Below are 17453 nucleotides of genomic sequence, written 5' to 3'. Positions count from 1 at the left end.
CCCAGACCCTCAAGCTACAATGCTGCCCTGAGGCCCAGTGCCTGCCTGAAAAAAAGGTTAACAGCTCCATCTACCAGTTTCCTTTTATTCCTCACAAATCCTGAGTTAAGTGTTGTGGTTCCTATTTTGCAAATAAGTAGACTGAGTCACGGGTTAAGGCACATAATTAAGGCCACACAATTAGGAACAGACTAAACTGGTATTTAAACGGATGTCCAAGTTGGCTCCTAAACCTTAATTCCTACATGTTCTGCTGGGCTGCCCGGAGACAGGGTACTGCTCTCCTCCCCACAGGGTTCCCAGGCCTTCACCAGAGGCTGGAAGGCCTTCCAGAAGGCAGGCAGCTGGGTACACACTGTGCCCCCACCTCGATGCATCTCTCCAGAGTTTCGATTCATGTCACCCACACAGGCCCAGGGCCCTTCTGGGGCTACACACCACTTGGAGTGGTCTTGTGTGGTACTGAAGTTGCACCCAGCTGGCCCAGGGAAGGCTATCTGGGTCACGTCAAGCACTTGCTGGGCTCCGGAGCAGTTGGAGGGCAGGATGCCACCAGAGTGTTGCCAGAACTGGACCTGCAGGTTGCTGCCAAGGGCTTCTGCCAGCCAGCCAGAGTACAGGTCTGCAGAGGATAGAAAGAGGGGAGGCATGGACAGGGTCAGGGTCAGTGCTGAGGAATCCCCAGGCTGCTGCCCTGCTCTGAGCTCAACCTCCTGAGGAACACCAGATTTAGCACCGACAGCCTTCACTAAATACTTTATATGCATCACCTCACTCGCAACAGCCCTGTACGGGAGATAAGAGTACATCCACTGCTTCAGGTGGGGTAAACTGAAAGTCCAGTTAAATTATGCACCATATGACCAGAAACCAGCTAAACCCAGGTCTTTTGGTTCTCTGTCTACCTCTCATGTGTTTATGGCTCTGAAAGTGTTCAAGTTCCTATCTCTGACCTGCCTTCAGCCATGGGCGCACCTGACACTACCTCTGCAGAGAAAGACTTCTTTAACCCACGACCTCAGGGCTCACCATCTCCAAACTTTCCAAATTTGGCAAAGCTCTGGAAGGCGGCCCCTGCCTTCGATGTGAGTGTTACACTGCTGTTCCAGGGTTCCTGGTGAACATGGTAGCCCTCGACCACTTCCTTCAGGTTGGGTAATTTCTTGATGAAGACCCCTTCCAGCTTGTGGTCATACACCTGGGGGTAGGTGTAGCTCAGCTGTCTGCCTGGAGGGCAAGAGGAGGAGAAAATGAAGGACAGTTCCACAGTCTGGTCTGGGAATCAGAATCACCCTGCCTCCTTGTCCCCACTTACCAATCTTTGAGAACTGGTCGAAGGAAAAAGACATGCAGAGCAGGGTCTGCCCATATTTTTGGGCCTCAAAAGGCCAACTGTATGCAGCACTTGTTGGAAAACCAGGAACACTGTGGACCAGCCAGAAGCCCCCTTCTTCATCCAGAAGCAGCACACCTGAATCCAAAGCCTGGATCAGGGAGCTGCTCAGGGCATCCCCAACAAACACACGTGCAACCACAAACATCCTCATTTTGCAGGGAGCTTGGAGAGGGTGTGGGCAGTGTCTGGACAACTGCTTAATTCTTTCTACAGCCCTCCATCATCACAGTCCAGAGAAAGGATAATATTTATAAAAGGTGAGGAGTTCCCTTCCCACCCCTGCAGGTCAGGAGTTAGTTAGCTGGGGAAAATGCAAAAGGAAACCAGGGCTCTTCCTCAGCCTCCAATTCCAGACTCACCCTTCGTGTGCCCCCGGCTAGAAGAGTTCTTGGTCCTGTAGTCAGCAGGCGGTTGGTCATTGTAAAGTAGATAGGCTAACTGGGGAGGATGGACAGGGCAATGTGAAGTCGTTCCCCCAGGCCCGGCCCTCCCCAGAGTCCCAGCCCCGGTTCTGCCGGCACCTCGACCCCTTCACCTGGCTGGTGTTCCTGTACAGCGGCAGCAAGGTGCGGCCTACGGCTCCCTCCGAGCTGTCGATGGACCTCGCGCCTTCGCGCCAGCCTCCTGAGCCCTCATCCAAGTAATTGTACTGCAACCCCGTTTGAGCCCCATCCACCGGCCCGCTGTGGGCCGGCAGCTTGTAGACGACGAACCTGGAGGTTGGGGAATGGACAGAAATGGAGCAAGGGGAAGTTACAGCTTTTCCCAGGAGCAAAGCAATCCCCAGTCCGGCTCCGGGGGATGCGGCGCCTGCGCACTCACCAGTCCACAGGCAGCCCCGAGTCACCGTAGCAGCTCAGAGTCCCTGCAGGAACCCATAGAAGTGCTGCCAGGAGCAGCGGGCTCAATGCGGCCATGGGGCTGGAGGAAAGGAATCAGTGTTGGGACCGCGGAGAGCTAGGTCACGAGTTGAGTCAGGCTGGTTCCGTGGTGACTTTCATTTCCCCAAACCCTTCTAGGACCCTAAGGCGGAACCCCATCGGATGGAAACTCCACCCCCGAGGTAAGAAGCAGTGATTTGAAAAGATCGCGGATCCTCCGAGCGCGGGGCTTCCTTTTGGGTTGTCACTCCCCGTAGGTACCGCCCCCACCCGGCTCGCCTAGGGTTGCTTCCTACTTCCAGTGGATTTGACCCTTGATAAGCTCCACCCTCTGACTTGACCCAGACCACTCCCTTTTATACCCAAGCAGTTTCTCCACCCCACCCCCTTGTCCCGCCTCCGTCTCTTCTCCAATCACCGCTCTGCCTCTCCACTAGGCTCCGCCTCTGTCCCTTCAGATCCCGGCTATTCTTAATCCACTTTCCCGCCCGACCCTGCTCCTCCACCCGCCTCTAGGTGAGACGCAAATTTGGATTTTTTTCTCTCCAGCTTTCCCCGAGGTCCAGCTCGGGACTTTTGCTCTCTTAAGGGGTGTTTGTGCTCCTTGTCCTCTCCCTTTTCATTCTGCATGTTTCCCGGGTCGCCCCCTGAGCTAGCCAAGGGGTCACTTTGGATCATGGCACAGAGGAGGGTGCTGTGTTTCTGGGGTTGGGCTGAGGGCTCTTAAATGGAGGGAGACGACACCTGTGAATGTCCCTGAGTTTCAAGGTAGAAGGCAAGGAGGGTGTAGCCTGATTTTGGAGTAAGGGAGAAGGGGCAGCAAGGCCTGTAATACCCGAGGGGGGCTCAATGAAGTTTAGGAGATGAGTGTGAGGGTACATGCCACCCACCCTTCAAATCACCTCTGGACTTACAGCTTCCTCCCATCTTTCACACCCAAAATTCACAAAAGTCATGCCACAGTTGAAGCTTTATCCAGGAGGGGCATTGTTATTGTTACAGGACCCATAACCATTCACAGCCACTCTGCGGAGCTTCAGAAGTTTGGGTGTCAAGCCCCCCTTCTCGACCCAGTGTCTCTGAGAAGCCCCGCTGCATAACCCCTTCCCACTGTCCAGGGCCTCCCGTGAGCTGGTCTGAGGGTCCAGCTTTTTAAGGGTGCGTCCCTGTCCGCAGTATCTGAGTGTCCAGCTGAGTCCATTTATTTGGAGGTCTGTCTCTCTGGGTCTGCATGACCCTAAGGAAGTCTCTGTGTGGCCCCTGTGGCTGGGGACTTGTGGGAGCTTCCGTCGGAGGCTGCCCCAGGTTTGTCTGTGGGCCAGCCCTTGGTCTTTCAGGAGGTCTGTAGGGCCGCGTGTCAGATGAGAGTCCATCCGAGGGAAAACCACCCTGTGTGGACCCTCTGTTGTTCCGTCCCCAGTTTCTGAGAAGGTACAAATTGGCAGGGGCAGGGGGCGTGGGGTAGCTCAAAGGTGACGCTTCATGTGCAAGGCCAGGTGATCGGAGCGTGAAAAAGCGCGCGGACAGAGCTGGCAGCGGAAGGGGCGCTGTCCGGTGTGTTTCCGGTAGTGGCGGGTCAGCTCGTCCGAGCGCGCGAACCGCCAGCCGCAGCCGTCCCACGTGCAGGCGTAAGGCTTCTCCCCTGGGAGGCGAGGAAGCTGTGAGTGCCATTGGCCGTCCCACCCCGCTCCCAGGCCGCCTCTGCATCGGTTGCACTCCCTTGCTCAGCCTTGACCTGCACTAGGGTGAGGCAAGTGAGGCGCCTCAAGTGTGAAGTTTAAGGAGGCACTCACTCTCAGGGGAATGCACCCAGGTCCCGCCCAACGTGGCCTCCACCCTTCTGGTTCTGCACTTGGCATTTGACGCCATCCTTGTTTTCGTTTCCTGGGCCCAAGTCACACCCCCTACACCACTGACCCGCTCTCTGTGCCCTGGTACCATGCCCCTGCATCCTAAAGCGTCCGACCCTCATCCCTTGGCCCTGTTCCCTATGGTTCAGCCCCGCCCTTGCTCCGGGGGACCCTCCAGCTGCTGCCCAACCCTGCCCCTCGCCTTGATCTTTACAGCCCCCAAATCCACCTGGTGTCCCAGGCCCTGCCTGCTGTGATTATGCTCTCCTCCTGCTACACCTGACCCCACCTTCATGCGGACCCCTAAAGCAGCGATTTTCAACCGGTGTGCTACAAGAATTTTTAAAAGATGCAATACCTGACTATTTTAGTTAGGGACACTGACTTCTTTTCCCTTAGACTGTCAAATACAAAAGAAAAAAAAAAAAAAGACAACCACCAAGACAGCAATAGCCGTTCGGGGTGAATACCCTGTCTTGAACCATAAATATGTAGGTTATATAATGGAGTTGCATCCTATTGGTGGCATAGTAAGCTCATGTCTGACACGTTAATTCCTGGTACCAGAAAACCTTAAAAGTACGGGTACCTGACTTTTAAAAAGTCATTTTGAAGCAAAAAGGGTGGGTTATTATTATTGTGTAAATCAATCCGAATTATACATATTTTTGTCAGATCCGCAAAAATATATATATTTTTTTGGTGTGCCACAGAATTTTAGTAATTCTAGTCTTTCCTCCATGAGATGAAAAAGCTTGAAAATTGCTGCCCTAAATCATAGGCCTCAGTCTTCCTTCTCCCCAGCTCCATTCCACGCCCCGCCTCGGTCTTCCTGTCCTTGAGACCCGGCTTTTCTTGTGGCCAGTCTTCTCTCTTTTCAAGCTATTTCCCCTTACCCTCCTGGAACCAACTCTGTATTCACCACATGAAACTGGTTCTGTCCTCATATCTTCCCTCCTGCACTCCAGACTTGGCCCTTACAGTCTGGCTCCGCCTCTATGCAAACAACCTACTCTATACATTCCTGGCTCCGGTCCCTGAGCCCCTAACTCTGCTTCCTGCTTGCTGCAAACCCGAACCCTGTGTCTTTGGCCAGGTCCCGGGCTTGCCTAGTTTGGCCCCTTCCTGCAGTCCCTCCTCTAGCCCCGCCCCTACACAGATTGCTCGGCTTTCTGCTGCTTAGCCCAGGCCTAGGTCTTACCCGTCAGATTTCCCAGTTCCTCGCTGCTCTCACTCGCCTCCCACATTGGTACCTGTTCCCTAGCCCCCGCTTCTGGGTCCAGGTCCGCTCCTAGCTGCTTCTGTCCCGCCCCTTTCTCTGATATTCAGCTTTAGCCCCACCCCTCCGTCACTACAGGTCCGTGTGTGTGGGGGGGGCGGCCTTAGCCTCTAGCCCCTCCCCTTGCTCTCCTTTCTGGCTCCCGGATCCCTCTGTCCTCCTGAGGTCCCGCCTCCGAGCCGAGCCCCTCTGCCTCACCCGTGTGCGTCCGTAGATGCGCCTTCAGGTGTGAGCTCTTGGTGTAGCTCTTTCCGCAGCCCGGGTGAGTGCACGTGTGCGCCGCCTGCCTCCTTCGGGTCCAGGAGCGCCGGCTGCGCTTGGATGACGCGGTCTCCGCGGTTTCTCTTGAATCTCCTGCGGTTACCCCGAGTCCTGCACCCGATGTTCCGGGTCCCAGACAATCCAGGAACGAGGGGGAAGCGGCGGGGCTGGATGCAGGCGTTGGGAGCCCGCGGAAGAGCTGGAAGTGACCTTGGTACTGCTGGGCCGGGTACAGCGTTGGGTACCCGGACAGCAGCCCGTAGGGGGAGCCAGGCGCCGCAGGCACTGAAAGCCCGGTCCGCGGAAAGTAGCTGCCGGAGGAGCTCACACCCGGCCCCGAGTACACCGGCTGCAGAGGCAGCGCCTTGGGCTCAGGGGTCGGGACCAGGGCTGGGCTCACGAAGGAGTCAGGGGCTGGGGCTCTTGGAGCTGGGCGCGCCCAGCCCGGGTGCTCCTCGGGACTTAAGAGCCCAGGCACCAGCCCCGGGCCGCCCCCGTGCGCGCCCAGGGTCTCAGGCTGAGGTGGGAATTGCGTCCCGGGACCTTCGCCCGGTGCCAGAGCGCAGGTCTGAAGCACACCGCTCAGCTCTGGGCCTGGCAGGTTGGTGAAGAAGAGATCCAAGTCCCAGGCAGGGGCCGCGTCCCTATGGTCGTCCTCTTTCTCCCCAGGCGCGTCCTCCAACTTGGGCCTCACATGGAGGAGCGGCCGGGTGGGGTCCGGGGGACCCGGGCCCAAGCCCTGCACCTCCTCAAAGCGCCACCACTGCGGGAGAGAGCCGGGAGCGTGAGGCTTCCGTGGTCACCAGGGTACCCGGCACAGAGGCTCCCGAAAGGGGTCTTTTTGCTTGTGTGTGATGTCTGCCTGTTCCAGTCCCTTACACTGCCCTCTGTCCCCCCGCCTCCCCTCCACAGCTTCAGGGACAGAGGTTGATAGGGTCTGGCTGGCAACAGAAGATAAGACGTACATTATCTTGAGCCGAACTCAGGCATGGGGGAAGGGGTGGCAAAGCCAAGAATGGAAGGCAGGGGGTGTGGGTGGGCAATCTTGCCTCAATTTCTCCCCAGAAACTCCAATTCCTTCCCAGTCCCCCAACAAGATTAACTCCCAAGATGAATTCTTGGGAGTCCCCTAGAAACATTTGTTCTTCCTCAACCTTTCTGGGGTTGTCTCACTCAGCCTAGACCCCCCCCCCACACACACACACATACACACGGTGTTCAGCTTTGAGCCTCAGTTTTCTGTGACAGAAATGGGCCTTTAGATCATGTTCAGACCCCTGGACCAGGCTGAGGACCCCCAGGTCTGGTCAGGTCTTTGGATTCCTGGGCTAGGTGCAGACCTGATCCCTAAAGCTCTGTGACTGCAGCCACAGACCCCAGCCAGCCACCTAGACCCTGCCTGGCCTCACCTTGAGGAAGTCTTCTGGTGTGTCTGGAAAGGGGCCTAGGGCGGTCAGCGTACTGATGGACGGCAAGGTGGTGTCAGCTGTGGCCATGGCTGGCTGGTGCCCACTCAAGGGCCTCAGGCCTCCTCTCCCTCTGTGGCCTCGTGGGTTCTGAGGCTCCAATGGCCCTGTGGAGGGCTCCTCTTTGTCCTCGGCTGATTGGCTGCAGCCCCTGATAAGGGTCAGGCAACTCAGGGAGGGGGGGTCACCATTTCTGGGGAACAGACCTTGCCTTGGCCTGTTTGGGGTAGAGCCTTGAAGACTGACCCTGTATCCAAAAGCCAGTCAATTGTTTGGGGGCTGGGGGCTCAGTGATTTGGGGGTTCAGGTGTTGGATAAAGTGAAGCACTGGCTTCCCAAAGAAGGAGAGACTTGGGCCTTCTCTAAATTACCCACCTGGAGAAGGGGCAACAGACAGAATGGGGATTCTGAGAAGGGGCTTCTAGATCTCCTTCTCCCTCAACTGGGGACCTTACCCCCCAGAACGGAAACAATCCCCCTCCCCTTCCCCCAAAAAACAAGGAAAAAAAACCCAGAAACAACCATGCTGATGGCGGGACTTGGCACAAGCTCCCTGCCAGGCCAAGCATTATCAGAGGCCCCAGACATTGGAGGCTGCTATCAGGTGGGGGCCCAGAGCAGCTAAAGTTCTGTCTCTGGTGAGTGGCAGGGCTAGAAGCTGGGGCTTCACTTTAGCTTGGCTTGAAATTACCAGGGTTATGAACTCTCAGGGTCTGACCCCAGTGGCAGGAAGAACTCCTGTTAATCAGCCTCCACTGTCTACCTTGGACCCCCCAGGGGGATTGCAGAGAGTGGGGCTTTGTGAAGGTTGAGGCCAGTTGCCACTGCAGCTGGGTTTTGGGAGAAGTTGGCCCCGTCACCTGGATGGAGTGGAACCATTGGAACGAACTAGAGGAAGTACCCGAACTGCAGGAGACCCACACTAGCCCTCCCTGGACCCTGCTGCTGCCTGACTCCTGACCCACATGGGGGCGGGATCCAAGTTGCTGCCCCAGGGACCTCCACTGTGGTGCCCTGAGAGCCAGGGTGGGGGCAACATGGACACAGATCACACACATATAGTTCACACATACATATACTGTATGCAACTACACAGTGACTAAATCCTGGTCACCTCAGCCACACCGACCATGCCGCCCCTGCACACAGTTGTCTCTGTGCATCACGTAAACCATGCGGCCAGGAAGACACAACCATATCCTATTTGGTTACACAATGTTGTAGTCACACGATTCCTTAGACATAGAATCCATAATCACATAGGTGCTGACACAATCACAGTTACCCAGTCACATGCAATCATACAGTCACACGGACATGATTCAGCTACAACTAAACATATACATGGAGGTTCCTGGATTTGTTGTCACAAAACTATAGGAGATGTAGTCACACAATCTTGTCAAATGCAGGCAGCCTCAGACACAAAGGCATAAAACCCAGGTGCACACAACCATTCACAAACACACGATGTAGTCACGCACACAGCTAACATCAAACACAGACACAATCATGCACAGTGCCATATGAATTCTATACCGTTTTGTGGTCACATCACCTGTCACCGTCTGTTTGTTCTGTCACACAATTGCACAAATACCAATGTCCAACCATAGGGGGCGCACTCATCCAAACGCAGACAACCACAGCAACGTGGAAAATTAAACACCCTGTTAGGGAAAGACACAACCTCGCCCAGACACAGACACATCACCATGGACACAATGGAAATTAGTATGCCAGAAATGCATCACAAAAAAAGACAAAATTATCCTTTACAACATGAGGGGTGGGGACGAAAAGGAATGTAAAAGCCAAAGATTATATTAAAAAAAAAGCTCTTCAAACCAAGGATGACAATAAGGGGGGAAAATGGAATATAACAATTGTTGTCAAGGATGTGGAGAAGTTGGAACTCTAGTATACTGCTGGTCAGAATATAAAATGGTGTAGCTACTGTGGAGAGCAGTTTGATGATTCTTCAAATTCTTAGACCATATGACCCACCAGTACCACTTCTGGGTATATGCTCAAGATCTGAAAACAGGGGCTCAAACAAACACTTGTGCACCAATGTTTACGGCAGCATTATTCACAATTGCCAAAAGGTGGGAACAGCCGAAATGTCTGTTCTCAGATGAGTGGATAAACAAAATGTGGTCAGTTCATACAAAGGATATATTATTCAGCCATAGAAGGGATGAAGTTATAATCCATGTTACAATGTAGTTGAACCTCCAAAACAAGTGAAAGAAGCCAGTCACAAAAGGCAAAAAGTTACATATTACATGATTCTATTTATATGAAATATCCAGAATGGGAAAATCTATATATAGAGAATTAGTGATTAGCAGGGGTTAGGAGGAGAGGGGAATGGGGACTGACTGCCGATGGGTACAAGGTCTCCTTTTGGGATGAGGGAATATTCTGGAACTAGAGAGAGGTGGTGGTTGCATAACATTGTGAGTGTGCCCAATGCCACTCAGCAGTACACTTTAAATGGCTCATTTCATATTATGAATTTTACTTCAATAAAACAAAATGGCTGGAATTAAAGTGGTTTTTCTGGAGAGGAAAGCAAAGTCTCCTTTAGGGTGAGATCTCTTTGGTTTAGGACAAAGCACTAAACAGGCATATTTGGCTCTGAAAGATGAGGCAAGAGAGTAGGTCTAGAGAAAAAGAGGCATTTGGCTGGGAGATAAGGCCTCTTACCTGATGTGGCCAGTAGGAATTATGAACTGAAGGACAGCAAGGCTGGAGCCTATATTTGGGTTGCTCCCTGGGCCTAGAGAACTTCAGCACTTATAACAGCTCTAGGGCAGGGAGCTTTGGAGGAAAGGAGAGAAGGTCCTGGCTCCTTCTCTCCTTTCCTGGCTCCTGGGAGAGAGAGATGAAGGATAAGAGCTATTCAAAATCCCAAATGTTTCAGAGTGGTGATGGACTGCCTGCTATGTGAGGAAGAAGATTCGAACCATTTTATTTTGATATTAAGGACATTAAGGGCCCAGAAAATGGGAGAGTCCAGGGACACCCAGGCCCCAGGTACCCAGGGACCTGCAGGCCTGTGATCACATTCAGACACAATCCCACAGTTACTACCATCACACCCAGAGGCGGAGCATGTGACACACTACGCTACCCAGAGTGTCTCTCTGGGAAGAAGTGTTCCTAGGTGGGCAAGGACCTGGCCTGGGAACTGGGAGGCCTGGACCCCAGTCCAGGCCCCCGCTCTGCACCTAGCCTACTGTGACCAGATTGGTTGTGTTTTCTGCACCTTACTTTCCCCAAATGGCAGCAATGGGCAGGACTCAAGATACATGGTTAAGCATGATGCGCCCAGATAAATGAAAATTACACAGATGTTTTTTTTCTTTATCCTCATCCGAGAACAATTTCTCATTGCTTGTAGAGAGAGGAAGCAGGGCAGAGAGAGAGAAAGATATGAGAAACACTGATTGGTTGTCTTCTAATGTGTGCCCCAACTGGGGATCAAACCCACAATCTAGGTATGTGATCTGATGGGGAATCGAACCTGAGACCTTTTGGTCTACAGGACAATGTTTCAACCAACTGAGCCACACCATCCAGGGCCACAAATGTTTTTAAAAGTGACCCAGCTAAGTAAGCCACTCTCTCAGGCACATGTCAAATTAGGTACATAATTAAAACTGCTCACAGAGCAAAAGACACTGACACATATATACACAATCACAGACATAAATATGTATTTAGTCATACCACAATGATAACACACATGCCTAGAGAGAAAACCACCAAGACAGTCATACAGTACTATACGAACACACAATCACACAAAATACCATTATACAGGCTTACAATTACACAGACAAGAAACTACAAAAACATTCAGCCACACAGACATGACGGAGACAGTTACACAACCACCCACAGTCAACAGTCCCAAATGTCAGGTGTAGTCACAGGTGTAGTCAGTCCCACTCGCATACAGATACACAGTCACTCAGGCACAATAGCACACATAGATGCACAGAATCACATAGGACCAGGAATCACACCAATTCACACTGTCACATGCCGCTACCCGTGCTTCTTGAGACAGGCTAGCAGACAGGCTGGGCTGAGATGGTCCACCAGAGCCCACCTCCTCCTCCTCAAACACACAGCACCCCATTAGAGGAGACTTCCAGGTCTGGACTCATTTTTCGCCTGCCTCAGTTTTCTCATTTAACTCCAGAATCCCTTCGCACACGCCTCCTGCAACTGACCAACCAAAAGTGGGCCGAGCCCCCTCTAGGGCCAACCAGAGCAGCAATACAGATCCCTCCGTCTCTGTCTCTCTCTGCCGCCCCGCCCTCCGCCCCGCCCCCAGTTCCACTGCCCCGCTTCCGCTTTTCCCTGTTCTGCTCCTTTAAGGGGCGAACATTTCTCCGCCCAGGTCCTCCAGCTTCCTTCCCCAAGCCTGCCATCGGCCTTTTAAAATGCAAACCTGAGAAGGAGCCGGGTTTAGGACGAACCAATGAGAGGTTTTGTTTGGCCCCCGCCCCTCCCACCCAGGTCATTGGTCAAAAGCCTGTGTCTGTCGCGTCGTAGCCTTGAGGGAAGCGGGAAGGCACTTAGTGGGATCCGGCGAGAGGGGAGCGAGGGGCTTGGACTGCGTGTGGGGAGGAGCCACTCCACTTTGAGGTCCCCACTCCTCCAGGTCGGCCGCGGTTGCTGCGTTCGCCCGCCCACATGGCCCTGAGAGGCATCTCCTTGCGGCTGCTAAGTCGCGGACCCCTCCAGGTCTTCCTGCGCACTTGGGGCTCGGCGGCGGCGCAGACTGGTCAGTGTTGGGGCGGGGGTAGGGTGAGGAGGGTGGAAGTGGAGCCTCGGGGACTTTTCCTAGGTGATTTTCTCTTCCTGTGTTTGCAGAAAAGGGCGGGAAGACACAGAACCGACCCGCCAAATGTAAGGACCCCTCGTCACGCGTGCGTCTGAGGCCCTTGGCCTGCTGTCTGCCGGCCCTGGGTGGGCTTGCTCCCTGAGTCCGAGGGCTGCCGGGGGAACGAGCAGGGCCGGAAGCGGAGTCAACAGAGACTTTCCCGGAGAAAGGCCTCTTTACCAGTCCTGTTTGCAACCACATTCAACCCTGAGCCAGATGTGGGTGGAGGATTCTGGGAGAGGAGGGCGCGGTGGGCTGAGGGAGGTGTGGGCCGCGCTGAGTTGAGCCCTGCTCCTTGTCCCAGCCTTGCGTCCAGAGTTTGACTGGAGGGATCCGCTGGTGCTGGAGGAGCAGCTGACAGCTGATGAGATCCTCATCAGGGACACTTTTCACACCTACTGCCAGGAGCGCCTCATGCCCCGCATCCTGCTGGCCAATCGCAACGAAGGTGCTCAGGCGTGCTAGTGGGCACCCTCCAACCATACACACCGCCTCTGCCTGCTCTGGCCTCTGGACCTCTCTGTCCCTGGGGTAGGGGGCTCCAATGGGCTAGGACTGGGCCTGAACTTGGGCATCTGTCTTTGCAGTTTTTCACCGGGAGATCATCTCGGAGATGGGGGAGCTTGGTGTTCTGGGCCCCACTATCAAAGGTAGGGACAAGTTTATCTCCATTCTCTGCAGCCATTCTCTGCAGCCCCAGTTATGTGCTGGAAAGCCCCTCCATTTCCCTGAGCCTGGGTTTCCAGTCTGTAAAGTGAGGCTGTTACCCCTCTGTCCCATTATAGGAATGAAATGAATAAACCCTTAAGCTAGGGTTAGCTTGGTGCCCCCTCCTTGGGTAGCCCCTATGTATCTCTGTCTCTTGGGCCTCAGGAGTCACTGGTCCCCTGGGCAGGCTTTGTCCTCCATTGCCCTATCTTCCCACCCCCACTCCTCCACCAGGGTATGGCTGTGCTGGAGTCTCATCTGTGGCTTATGGGCTCCTGGCCCGGGAGCTGGAGCGAGTGGACAGTGGCTATAGGTCAGCGATGAGTGTCCAGTCTTCCCTTGTCATGCACCCCATCTATGCATATGGCAGTGAGGAGCAGAAGCAGAAGTACCTGCCCCGGCTGGGTGAGCAACTACCAGAGGAGCCTGGTGGAAGATAGTCACAGTGGTGTGAAACTTAGGGATGGGGCTGTCCCCTGAGCCTCCCTTCTGTCCCCCACTTCAAGAAGAGCACCAATGGCCACCTGGACCCCCTGTCAGAGTCTGGTTTTCATCCCCTCCTAACTCACCCTTGACAAGATCTCTCTGGCCCTCTTTCTTTCTTTCTTTCTTTCTTTCTTTCTTTCTTTCTTTCTTTCTTTCTTTCTTTCTTTCTTTCTTTCTTTCTTTCTTTCTTTCTTTATTTCATTTATTTTCAGAGAGAGAGGAAGGGAGGGAGAGAAACATCAATGTGTTGTTGTCTCTCATGTGCCCTGTACTGGGTACCTGGCCCTCGTCCCAGGCATGTGTCCTGACTGGGAATGGAACTAGAGATCCTCTGGTTCACAGGCTGGTGCTCAGTCCACTGAGCCACACCAGCCAGGGCATCTCTGGCTCTTTCTCAACACCGTCACCTCCCTATCTCCCTCTTGATTTGCTTTCTGTCTCTTCCATCCCAACCCAGAGTTTAAAGTCTTAACTTCCTGGTTGGGTCCCAGAGGCCTCTGGTGACCTTTCAACCTCATCTATGGTCACTCTCTTGACTGCTCTGCTCTAGTCAGACTCAGCTACTTGGAATTCTCTAAATGTACCACTGAGCCTTTGTACATACTTCCCCACTGCCAGGACTGCTCTTCCCTACACCTCCTCTTGTTTAGCTTTCACTGCTCTTCGAGGCAGTTTAGGTGACTCCTGTGGGGCCCTTTCCCTGTCATGGCATTGTGACTGTGGGTGGGGGGCACTGTCCCTTCATCACCTGCAAGTGCCGTGAGGGGAGGGCCAGATCTGCCTTAGCCCGGCTCAGTGGAGAGGGTGACACTTTTCAGTTGAGGGTATAAATGAGTGACAGGTAGACTCATGACCCTGTCTCATGCTTACAGCCAAAGGGGAGCTCCTGGGCTGCTTCGGGCTCACAGAGCCCAACCATGGGAGTGACCCTGGCAGCATGGAGACCAGAGCCCGCCATAACCGGTCCAGCAGGAGTTACACTCTCAGTGGGGCCAAGACTTGGTGAGGAGCCTGTTGCCTCAGGTGGGTGGGCAGGGGCAGAGGGCGGTAGCTAGACCCTCACTGCCTGTCCCGCCCCCAGGATCACCAACTCGCCTGTGGCCGACCTATTTGTAGTGTGGGCTCGGTGTGAAGATAACTGCATTCGGGGCTTCCTGCTGGAGAAGGAGATGCAGGGCCTCTCAGCCCCCAAGATTGAGGGCAAGTTCTCCCTGCGGGCCTCAGCCACCGGCATGATTATCATGGATGGTGTGGAGGTACCAGAGGAGAATGTGCTGCCCAATGCCTCCGGGCTGGCGGTGAGCAGAAGCCACTTTGGGAACTGGTGCTGGGTCATATGCTGATTCACCTTTCTTGGGCAGTCTCTGTGCTGGGGACCCAGCTGGGACAAGACAGACAAGGTCCCTGTGCACTGTCCCTTTCTAGTGACTATCACTCATACTGGCTCTGCTCAGGACTCATGGTACTGAACCACCTTAATCATTTGGTGCACACACCACTTCCTGTCTTCTTATGTCAGCCCCTAGACCTGTCTGTCAAGCCAGATCCCCAGCTGCGTGGAACTGTATGCAAACCAAGAGTGAGCAGGCACTGAGCAAAGCCTGCCTTGCATGAGCCATGTGTGATTTCAGTGGCCTCCCTGAGTCCCCCCTTTTACACTGACTCTGTGTCTGGGTGTCTGAGGAGGAGAATCCCCCTACTGCAGACCCTCTCAGCTCCTTCTGGATGGGGCTAAGGCCCCCCTGTCAATCCTATAGGGTCCCTTTGGCTGCCTAAACAATGCCCGGTATGGCATCTCCTGGGGCGTTCTTGGAGCTGCTGAGTTCTGTTTTCACACGGCCAGGCAGTACACTCTGGACAGGTGAGTGGGGGCTGCCCTGAGAGCCCCTGGGGGCATGGTGAGGCTCAGGTTCCACCCTTTAACCCATCGGTGACTCCCCAGCCCCCACCCACCAAACCTAAGCTCCCTGCTCTGTGAAATAGCAGGGAAGTCCTGAGCAGTGATGGGCTGAGTCAGTGACAAGCCAGGGTGTGCTATGCGGGGATTGAGGCAGCCTGGAAAGGCTTCCTGGGCCCATAAGGCCCTGGAGAGGACTGGGGGTTGAGCCCCCCTCACACACATACTTTAACTTATCCTGATTCTACCTGCCTAGGATGCAGTTTGGTGTCCCACTGGCCAGGAACCAGCTGATCCAGAAGAAGCTGGCGGACATGCTCACTGAGATCACGCTGGGCCTTCATGCTTGCCTGCAGCTTGGCCGCTTGAAGGATCAAGACAAGTAGGGGCCACTTGTAGGGGGAGGTAGAGGGGAACAGCTGCAGCAGGACGCTGTGCTTTTGGGCATGATGGTTGCTGGCCCTGAGAAGAAAGGCCCTTTCTGCCTCGTGGCCCTTGGGGTCCCAGTCCCTTTTCTTTCTCTTGGCCTCAGTGGGCCAGGACCCACCCTGCTAGTCCTTCATTTGGAACCTGGTATCTGCTGCTTTGACTGTAACATGGGAAATCCTCCCCGTGGCTGGTTTGCTTAGGGTGCAGGGATGCCTGGATGGGGTGAGTTCTTTGTAATCAACATTTGATACATGTCTGTGCTGCTTCAGGGTCACCCCAGAAATGGTCTCACTGCTGAAGAGGAATAACTGTGGGAAAGCTCTGGACATCGCCCGCCAGGCCCGAGACATGCTTGGGGGAAATGGGATTTCTGATGAGTATCATGTGATCCGACACGCTATGAACCTGGAGTCCGTGAACACCTACGAAGGTGGAGGCTGGGTCCTTCAGGGAATGGGGATGGTTACAACAGCCTTACTATCTGGAGAAGTGGGGCAGGGAGGAGGGTGGGGACAGCAGACCTGAGTCCTACTCCCAGCTGTTGCCACTGACAGCACAGCCAGAGGCAGGTTCCACCCTGCATCCCTCATCTGGAGTGGCTCACACTGGGCCTAGAAGGTGAGGCACTCTGTGGCCTTTCCTTCATGATGCCTGGGGTGGGGGGGGGTGTTCCCAAGCCTGCTGCTGGTTTCCTCAGAAAGCCCTAGAGTGGGGCATGATGCCCAGTGAGCTGGTGATGCCACATAGGCCACCCCATGTTGAGGGGGACAAAAAAGGAAAACATCATTTGCAGATTGTGGTACTTGCAGCTGGCAACTGGCTGTGATGCAAAAGGGGCCCAGAATCCATGGCCTTGTGGGAAAATAGATGTGGAAAAAGTGGGACCAAGTCCTTTGCAGTTCTAGAAGCTCCCTAGGCAGTGACAGTGAAATAGCTGCTGTGTGCTGTTCTGGATGGGACATTCCAGAAGCTGCAAGAGAGGAGGGGAGGGAGGAATCCTAAAGATGTGGGACCTCGAAGGTAAGAGGAGGGGGCCTTCAGATGGTTTTATGGAGAAAGAAGGGGTCAGGTGTGCACTTTAGAAAGTAAACAACCATGGCTGATGTGGCTCGGTGGACTGAGTGCCGGCCTGCGAACCAAAGGGTCGCTAGTTCCATTCCCAGTCAGGGCACATGCCTGGATTTCAGGCTAGGTCCCCTGAGAGGCAACCACACATTGACATTCCCCTCCTCTCCTTCACTTCCCCTCTCTCTAAAAATAAATAAAATCTTTTTAGAAAGAAAGTAAACAAGTATTTTGCTCTATATAAAAGGGAGGCAGTGATCTCTGCCTCATGCCCCTAGAAGATGAGGAAGAGCAAGTGAGAACACTGTGGCATATAGTGTTACCTAGACTCAAAGGTGTGGGGTGTGGGTAGGTGTCAGGACAGGGTGGCTCAGGTGTGCAAGCCAGTAAGTGGTGTTTGCCTACCCATCCCTCCTATCGATGAGAAAGGGCCTGATGTGTTTCCAGAGCCCACCAGGGCCCTCCACCACTGTGGGAAGGAAGCATGGCTGGGTTGAAAATCAAACGTTTAATGAACTATGCAGGGCTCGGGTAGAGTAAATTTGCCACATGCTGGGGACACCAAAGCTGGACCCATGATGGTGGCTGGACCTGCTGCCTTTGGGTATGGCCCAAGTTTGTTTTTGCCAAGATGCATTACAGAACTGTGAAAAACAATTTTCTCAGTGTGGCCAGAACAGTGGCCTCTGAGCCTTCTCTTGGTGGCTGTCACTAAGAGGTGACTGTCTCAGAAAGCTGTCAGCATTCACCATCTTTATGGGTATGTTCTTCCAAAGTAATAGCCTGAGGAGAGACATGAAGATTGACTTTAAAGGGAAGTTGTGAGCTGTTA

At 54.0% G+C, this 17453-nt stretch overlaps 4 protein-coding genes across 9 annotated transcripts in view; 1 reads left to right on the top strand and 3 right to left on the bottom strand.

Annotated features, from left to right (window-relative positions):
* Nucleotides 1-69: 69 nt before the first annotated feature.
* On the bottom strand, nt 70-2572 carry DNASE2 (deoxyribonuclease 2, lysosomal). Its single transcript, XM_037145748.2, has 6 exons — nt 2219-2572; nt 1932-2109; nt 1756-1834; nt 1316-1471; nt 1030-1227; nt 70-622 (listed from the first exon to the last, which is right to left on the bottom strand). The coding sequence occupies exons 1-6, from the start codon at nt 2311-2313 to the stop codon at nt 228-230; spliced, it is 1101 nt and encodes a 366-aa protein (XP_037001643.2). The 5' UTR covers nt 2314-2572; the 3' UTR covers nt 70-227.
* A 189-nt stretch (nt 2573-2761) lies between these two features.
* The window catches only part of GCDH (glutaryl-CoA dehydrogenase), a 15258-nt gene continuing 566 nt past the window's right edge, over nt 2762-17453 (top strand). Inside the window, exons 1-11 of one of the 5 annotated variants that reach the window (XM_053663781.1) lie at nt 2762-2793; nt 11815-11937; nt 12027-12062; nt 12341-12484; nt 12624-12686; nt 12979-13149; nt 14103-14232; nt 14312-14528; nt 14988-15091; nt 15384-15509; nt 15826-15986. In XM_053663781.1, the coding sequence (XP_053519756.1) occupies nt 11847-11937; nt 12027-12062; nt 12341-12484; nt 12624-12686; nt 12979-13149; nt 14103-14232; nt 14312-14528; nt 14988-15091; nt 15384-15509; nt 15826-15986 (1243 nt within the window). In that variant the 5' untranslated portion in view covers nt 2762-2793; nt 11815-11846. The other 4 variants (XM_037145750.2, XM_037145749.2, XM_037145751.2 and 1 more) reach the window with 4 other exon arrangements.
* Nucleotides 2768-7259, bottom strand: KLF1 (KLF transcription factor 1). Its single transcript, XM_037145753.2, has 3 exons — nt 7077-7259; nt 5605-6430; nt 2768-3919 (listed from the first exon to the last, which is right to left on the bottom strand). Exons 1-3 carry the CDS (start codon nt 7161-7163, stop codon nt 3744-3746), a joined length of 1089 nt encoding a protein of 362 aa, XP_037001648.1. The 5' UTR covers nt 7164-7259; the 3' UTR covers nt 2768-3743.
* SYCE2 (synaptonemal complex central element protein 2) overlaps nt 17115-17453 on the bottom strand; it is a 14766-nt gene continuing 14427 nt past the window's right edge. For both annotated transcript variants that reach the window (XM_037145754.2, XM_053663783.1), the window contains exon 5: nt 17115-17404. In XM_037145754.2, the coding sequence (XP_037001649.2) occupies nt 17360-17404 (45 nt within the window). In that variant the 3' untranslated portion in view covers nt 17115-17359. The remainder of the gene's footprint in view (nt 17405-17453) is intronic.

The sequence above is a fragment of the Artibeus jamaicensis genome, unplaced genomic scaffold (assembly GCF_021234435.1).
Source record: "Artibeus jamaicensis isolate MK-2021 breed Jamaican fruit bat unplaced genomic scaffold, CSHL_Jam_final contig_3290, whole genome shotgun sequence".
Lineage (NCBI taxonomy): Eukaryota > Metazoa > Chordata > Mammalia > Chiroptera > Phyllostomidae > Artibeus > Artibeus jamaicensis.
Note: the sequence above shows the minus strand (reverse complement) of the source record. Positions and strands in the feature narration are given on the sequence as shown.

What these genes read in the sequence shown, in the direction of transcription:
- DNASE2 (XM_037145748.2), bottom strand. Translation starts at nt 2,313, where the DNA reads ATGGCCGCATTGAGCCCGCTGCTCCTGGCAGCACTTCTATGGGTTCCT. An exon ending in TGTACAGGAACACCAGCCAG is followed by an intron (nt 1,835 to 1,931) that starts GTGAAGGGGTCG and finishes CATCCTCCCCAG; the next exon opens with TTAGCCTATCTACTTTACAA. An exon ending in TAGCCGGGGGCACACGAAGG is followed by an intron (nt 1,472 to 1,755) that starts GTGAGTCTGGAA and finishes CTTTGGATTCAG; the next exon opens with GTGTGCTGCTTCTGGATGAA.
- KLF1 (XM_037145753.2), bottom strand. Translation starts at nt 7,163, where the DNA reads ATGGCCACAGCTGACACCACCTTGCCGTCCATCAGTACGCTGACCGCC. An exon ending in CACCAGAAGACTTCCTCAAG is followed by an intron (nt 6,431 to 7,076) that starts GTGAGGCCAGGC and finishes TCTCTCCCGCAG; the next exon opens with TGGTGGCGCTTTGAGGAGGT. An exon ending in GCATCTACGGACGCACACGG is followed by an intron (nt 3,920 to 5,604) that starts GTGAGGCAGAGG and finishes CTCGCCTCCCAG; the next exon opens with GGGAGAAGCCTTACGCCTGC.